At 37.6% G+C, this 7732-nt stretch overlaps 1 protein-coding gene across 1 annotated transcript; it reads right to left on the reverse strand.

Annotated features, from left to right (window-relative positions):
- Positions 1–867: 867 nt before the first annotated feature.
- Positions 868–7409, reverse strand: LOC145779911 (polyprenal reductase-like). The gene is made up of 5 exons (XM_082591584.1): positions 7113–7409; positions 6776–6915; positions 4064–4215; positions 2495–2648; positions 868–2143 (listed from the first exon to the last, which is right to left on the reverse strand). The coding sequence occupies exons 1-5, from the start codon at positions 7316–7318 to the stop codon at positions 1851–1853; spliced, it is 945 nt and encodes a 314-aa protein (XP_082447710.1). The 5' UTR covers positions 7319–7409; the 3' UTR covers positions 868–1850.
- Between the last annotated feature and the right edge of the window lie 323 nt (positions 7410–7732).

Genomic DNA, 7732 nt, shown 5'->3' on the forward strand with positions numbered 1-7732 from the left:
CGTTGATGAAGTATTTGCAGGTAGGCTACGAGTTCTTCAGTTTGATTTTGCAAAAACTAGTTTGTTAATTTGAGATGGAAATCAATCGCGAGGATAGCAAAACATGATGCGTTCCACTAGTGCAAATTAAGCTAAATTATCACCATCACTTTATACATCTTGTCATCATCATTATGTTCCTTCCTCGTATTGAGGGTTGGATACAATGCGCCATTGTTCTCGACCATGAGCTGTTCGTACTGCATTTTCGTAACTTAATTTTGTCCATTTTGTGATGTTTGTTGTCCAAATCATTCTTGGTCTGCCTTTGTTTCTTTTACCGTTTATCTTCCCTTCTATTAATCATCTTTGTAACGAGTTTGCCTTATTGTGTGTCCAAAATACTTCAATTTTCTTCGTTGGACTATTTGTGAGAGAATTTGCTTGAATTGAATTTGGAGAGTACTTCATCGTGATTGGTCTTTTGTTTCCATGAAATTTTTAACATTTGCCTGTATGTGATAGTTTAGCTTAATTTGCACCAGTGGAACGCATCATGTTATTTAACTATATCCCTGGTGAACAGCCTCATTAAATTTTCAGAGCAGCAAAACATTAACTTTTTTGTTTTGGAAGCTTGAAAGTTCATCAATTGTGTGAATACCAGCTCAGTGGCCGAGTGGCTTCATCTTCGGTGCTGGTAGATCTGAGCTCGATTCTAGGTCGGGTCAAACCAAAGACTTTAAAAACGGTACCGATTGTGTTCTCAGCTTGTGGGCCGCTAATTTCCACCTCTGGCCTTTCTAAACAGTAACATTGAAGATAATAGACAATAAGCTATGCATCAGTAAACAATTCAAAATCTACAAGCTACGAGAGACACATTGAGACAGTTGTTCTATATATATTTTCGTAGCAAACATGAAAAACGATACGAAGACTAAAAACACTTGTGCTTGAACCACATATAGACAGCTTAAAAGTCCCACTTATAAAAGATAACCTTCAAACGTCGATAAGAATGAATTTAACAGTTCATTGAACATTTTTGTATCAGTCATTTTATACATTGATGCAACGTCTGCAGCAGACGTATGTAAAAAGGACGATTCAATGTAAAAAGGGCTGATTTGCTAGCTGGGTATAGGTAAGTGGAAAGTCAGTTTCCGTTAATAGAACGTACAGTGCACGCTACAGCACAATAGCACAACATATCCATAGACATATTTTGAAAGGAATTCTTAATGCAATTTGACACCATCATAATAACGTGTCGATCAATTTTCGGGTTCACTAAACGAGCGAGACAGCAGCTAGATAATGAATAAAACACAACATTTATTTCGTCGGGTCAACGTTCACCAAAGTTGAGTTAATGTAATAGTATAAACGCTTGTGCTGGAGTTAGTGCTTGCATGTTACACCCAAGAAATTCAGTTCTTTAAACATCAATTCTACGCCAGTAGACATTCAATTGATGTAAAATAAATGGTTGTTGTATGGTGTAGCAGCTGCGCTTCTTAACAAACTTCTTCAACTTTCTTTGAAGTGCAGTTGTGTTGAAAGCAATGATAATTGCTAAGTAGCAAATGGTTAAGAAACCGAGCTTTAAAACAACAAAGAAACCTTCGGACTTTCCACATTAACTCAAGAAGTTGAGAAGGAGCGATCTTCTTGGCGTCAGCACTACCTGACTACTCACTGTAGAACAGCGAACATTGTGTTTCGCTGACCATACCGGTGTAGCCTCTACACTAGCCATTTATACTTTTCCCAAAAACATGTGTTTCTCGGCAGTCGAATGAAGCAAGAACTCAGCGATAACTCAGCTTAACACAAGAACATACGAACAATCGCTTTCTTGTTTTACATTAAAATAAATACGGTATGAGCGCCATTCTATTTTTTGGATAACTCTTGAAGGTATCAATATACCACAAATGGGCGCCAATAGCCATATTGACATGAACAATTACATTGTAGCCCATTACCAACCACCACGATCGGCACTGGTTACCCAACATGAAGAGAGTGAAGATGTAGATTAGTAGCTCAGCCAAATAATGAGGACAGGAAACGTATTCGAAAAGACCTCCTTTCGGTACACCATAATATTCCCTGTCGCTTTGAAACGTTCCATCTTTAAGTAGAGTACCTGCACTTTCTGAAATGAAAACGTTATTGATATTTTGCTTTGTACTTTAGACAAACTTGCAAAAACTGGTTCACATTGATACAATGTGTGCAGACGTTAAGTCATACTATATGTCATGAAACATCTACAGAGCGTTTAGCAGCTGTTGTAATTGTACTATACGTCCATGCCAACTACGTTTGTTCACCACAGTGTTACCTAAACTCATCTAAACCATTTTTAACAAGACTAAGCATAACTAGAAGGCTGCCGTTTAAAAATGTTTAGCTTGGCCAGGCTGGGAATCGAACCAGGGCCTCCAGATGTAGAAACAAGGGCACTGAGCAATCAGAAACTGAGCTGGTCAGCATAAAAGCTTACTGTTATTCTTCCTCAAGTCGCCAAAGATAACGTGTGATCTATGCTGAAGGTATGAAGCAAAACAAAAACCAATTATTCCGATCACGTGGTTCATTCGTAGCGTCCCGGATGGAAGCTTCTTTAGGGGCAGACACTCTGATATCAAGGTAGGCGTCTGAAACACAGACGTCAGAAAAATGAAAACCATAACTACTAGGACTGCTCGAAACAAAATTGTCTCTTCGAATAACTATGAAAATAAGGTAAGAACTTTCTCCGGCAAACATATATTGAACATTGCTTTGATGAGCTCTCCCAATTTTATGGACATTCATTGTTTGAAATATGAAGTTTGTTTTATTGAAAGGAAATTTTACTCTACTAAATACGCGATTCGATAAAAAAAAAAAAATCACATTTCAAAAACAAATATAATTCTTGTACCAAAGACAGGCAAGACGCAACAATACAACAGGGTTGTGCATTATAACAATATATCGTACATATTTACAAAATAGTTTTAACAGTCGAACGTTTTCGGCTTAACTTAAGCCCTCATCAGAAATCTGAAAATATTGATAAAATGCAATAAATTTCAACTTCTTGAAGGTCGCTAGCCAGCTGACTATAACCATCAAGAAATACGCAGCGATTAAAAGCAATAGTGTGGAAAACAGACAGAAAACAAATTACATTAGGAAAAGGCAACTGCGTAACTACAACAGATATTAAAATAAAATTATGTTTCGTTTGAAAATATTTTCGGAATATTTTGGTCCAACACTGAGCTTGAATATAGCTTGAATGTAATTAAAATTCTTTAACAAGCTAGTGATCCATGAACTAACACGAAGTAAGGTCAGTTACTTCAAACTTGCTTTATGTATTCGAGGATTTTCTTGACCTTTTGTGCCGAGTTAATTACGAAACAAAACAACAGCTTCTATCAAAAACGAAAGACTTTTCTTTCGAACTGCTTCATTCAAACAACAAAATGAACTCTTGCGCAGTAACCTTTGCCAAGTGCCAACCGTGGAATTGTGCTCAAATTACTCTTCTGGGAAACCGCAAACTCCTTTAGCTGAAGGTTTTGCATTCACCATTCGCATCGAATTACATCCAATCCATCAATAGATTGTGACGCTGCAGCTAAGTGCGATTAAGTGAAAAGTTTCCGCAACGTTCTGAAATCTGAAGCATTGAATTCTGAATTCAATGCTTCAGGTTGGATCATTAGATGCGACAAATGCGGATTTTTTTAAGCGGCCGAACTAAGCTAATAGTTTGATTACAAAATCGAGAATCAGTTTTCTCGAAGTTAATCGATGAATCACCTATCGGCAATTCTAATCAGTGGATTATGGTTGATGCATTCGAAACAAACTAATCTGTAAAAAGTTTTTTCATTAGCAAATTTCCTTAATCGGTGAATTAATCCACTGCTGGTACATCTAACCATTAGTCGCTCAATGCAATACTTCAAATCACCGTTTTAACAGTAGCTTACTATGTTCACGGAAGACTTCTTTTTAAAAAACGATACAGTTCAAATGGGTAATCAAACTTATGATATAACTTGCTATGACATACCAGCATGATATAGTAAACAAAACCCCAAACATATTGAATAATGTTCAACTTTGCTCTGCTGGAGAAGACACTAATGAACAAACAATCATATAGCCGCTTCATGGAGTGAACAGTGAGCATCGCCAGCACAAGCAGGACAGTTAATTGGTCGCCTGAAAGTGAAAACATGTTAGCTTTGAGGCGTTTACAAGCCAAAATAACATTTGAGATTTTCTTTGCTACAACTAAGCTTATCCCAGCCAGTAAATGAATCATTTTTTACATGGCTTTAACAGCTGCTGACGTAAACGTTTGCAGTTAATGTAAAAAGTAATTCGTTTGCAAGCTGGGACTACAATTTCAAGTTCTCCGATTACTTTAAAATAAAAGCAAGTACAGCATCAACCAAATTATACTACGCTGTATATAAAGAAGGTGGTTGCCTTAATAATTTCATTCCCGCGGACCCATACATTTCCACCCTTTTAAATTTCAAAACGATGCTTTTAGAGAACGTTCAAATATTACGTAACTCCTTCGAGGGGGAGGGGGGGTTTATGCAAAGCGTTACGTTAGCGTCACATCGGGGGGGAGGGGGTTCAAGTAAAACGTTACGTAACGCTTTCGAGTACGGAATGGTAGTTTTTTGTGCTGAATTCGTAGTGAAAAAACGTTACATGGGGGAGGGGGGGTTGAAAAAAATGTTACGTTGGCGTTACATGGGGGAGGGGAGGTCAAAAATTCGGAAAAAAGCGTTACATAATATTTGAACGTTCCCTTACTACTCTTCTTGCTTTTACTACTCTTTTTATTCGTAGTGATCTTTTAGATTACGTAACTAACTGTTATCGCAATTCTAGATCTCCTATTAGAATCTAGGGCATCTGCTTGACTCGAAGATCCAGCATGGTCTCTTCGCAGATTCCCGTTGCTGGGAATTCCTTTTTTATTGCTGTATTTATTGTACTATATTTACCTACAACGAAATAAATAAATCAATCAATCAATCTTCGGGCAATCAATTTTGCGAGCATTACCATTTTTGTTGCACTGTAGCCTACAATCATACAAAAACATATCTTTAAAATCATGAGTTAAATACTACGTGACGAGTATACCATGCCATGATTTAAGACAGTGGTTCTCAACCGGGGTGCCATTTACGTTTTGCAAGGGTGAGCAGGTTATCAAATATGCGCTCAGACATTGAAAGGATTTGCGCTAAAACTCAGCACAAATTTCGCACTGACTTTGTTTGAAATGAACTTCATTAAATTGTACATGATATGATACGGAGCTGTAGTTAATTTTTTTTTTGCGAAAACACTTTTCAAAATTATTTTTATTTAATGCAGAAACTTTTTGGTTTGACTGTGGGTGCCGCCAAATTATTTGGTTGTTTGCAGGGTGCCGTAAGACGAAAAAGTTTGAGAGCCACTGGTTTAAGGCACATGCGGCCCGCGGGCCAAATGTGATCAGCGAAGCGAAAATATGTGGCCCAAGACAGGCTTTGATTTCTGGTCTGCGCCGCGAACACTTGGAAATGAAAAATATTGGTCAATGAGAAATGCAAGCTTTTGCCCGTGGTCTGACCAGGATACGTATATTTCACCCGGCAGTATGAAAGGTTGCACACACCTGGTTTAAGCTTTAAAATTAAATTAAAATTATCAATTGATGTCTCTGTTAGGCTTCGGTTCGAAAAAGAAACTACTTTTTTTTCTCGCTACCCAGTCAAGTCAACCTATAGCATGAGTTATGTCATGTCTCAGTGGTTTGAAATGCTCCACTTAATGTTAAGTCATAGACAAACAAAACAAAGTAACCTTTGCGGGTTTAACATGCCGAATTACACATACGTTACACATACTTACATTGGACGTACATCGACACGTACATGTGTCTTCATGTTCTTGTATCACGTGTTCAGTTTGTGCTTTTTAGTCCAAAGTGTCGTTACAGTTATATTGCATAGTTAGATTTATCTTACGATTTTCATTTTACGTCTATTGAAGATTGACATAATTCCTGATGGGGACACAAGTACGCGTCGAAAACGTTTGAGTTGATTTTTTTTTTAATTATGTTATATCTCTGTGTAATACAGCCTGTTAAACTCGCTAAGGTTACTTTGTGTAGTAGCCTATGGTTCAACCATGGCGGTTCAACAAAGCAAACTCTCTACCAAAGCTTTAATGTTAAATCGTCCATTACAAAACATTGGTCAAAACATCGATAAGTCCAACGCTTGGTTGGTTTGAATCTTTATCCTCGAACTGATAAAGCCTGATAGATTTTTCATGGCAGTTTCGCATATACGGTACTTGTAGAGGCTTACATCTTTTCCTCTTGTTGTTGTCTATGAATTTATGGTACTCGAACATTTTGCTGAAAGACATTTTGCCAAAAGGACATTTTGCCGAAACACATTTTGCTGAATGGACATTTTGCCGAAACTCATTTTTGTGTTATATGTATCGATATTCTCCACAATGTGTTTTAGTCTATCGTTCACAACCTTAGTCCTTTAGGCAATTTGTCCATTCGGCAAAATGTCTCGGCAAAATGTCCTTTCGGCAAAATGTCCGCGCACGGAATTTATCCACTAGGTGTTGCTGAATGAAGAGCAGTCCTGAAATGCGTTGCTCATGCGATTTTCGCTTCCAACAGATCGACCTTCAGTCAAATTTTAAGCTTGTCATGGCCTGTGTATAAAGGTCGCTATGATCTCACCTTTGGGGTATGATGTCGCATGAAGTGAAAAAAGATCAGCGATCCAACTTTCCTCAATAAATCCATAACACAGACCAATCACAGTGCACAAACACACCATGTTCCATATGGAAGCTACGATGTAGTAGTGAGTAAAAAATCTGCATTCAACATATCTCTTACAATACCCATACGCATATGACCCACACAACTTCTATAGCATGGTATATACTGTTCGCATTGCAAGCATATTGACAATGATTCATAATTTCATCAGAAATATAGAAAACTTGTAACGTATTCGATCTACCTGTTCTAATGGCATGTTACCGCACTGCATATAAAATAGGATACTTGCCTTTTAGGGACATCAAGTCTGCTGAAAATAGTTTTAGATTTCCCATATTCCAGTACAAATCTAAGAAATCTTGCTACAGCATTTCGGGATTCCAAAACATACGTGGAGAGGTAGCCAGACGTCAACAATAGAATCATGATGACCCATGCTGCGTTTGGAATTGTGATGGGAAAAGCGAATATGTAATCATATGTAGAATAGTCCATATTTCTCCATTCGTTCACTAATTGCACAACACACTACCAAATTTGACAACAGGATTTCAGTGTAGTCCTGCACTTTAAATCATAAAACAATTTCTGGTGTCTGGTGACAAACAATACTAGGTGAAATTATTTAATTAAAGTTTCATTACAAAGCTAATGCTGCAATGTTTTAATCTTTTTTGCAAGTAATCAAAGTATCCAGTAATTAACGTCAGCTCGACATACGAGCGTTGACAGGGGGCGTCCAGGGGTTAGGCTCCTTTTAGATCCAGCCTGGGGTCCGGAACGTTTCCAGGTTACCTAAAAACTTGAAAGGAAAACACCTATTCTTCAGATAGGCTATAATTATGTTCGCACTAAATCTACATATTTTTAAGCAACTGCTGCTTTTAGGGGAAGAACAATTTATTTTTG

Source organism: Aplidium turbinatum, chromosome 11 (genome assembly GCF_918807975.1).
Source record: "Aplidium turbinatum chromosome 11, kaAplTurb1.1, whole genome shotgun sequence".
NCBI lineage: Eukaryota > Metazoa > Chordata > Ascidiacea > Aplousobranchia > Polyclinidae > Aplidium > Aplidium turbinatum.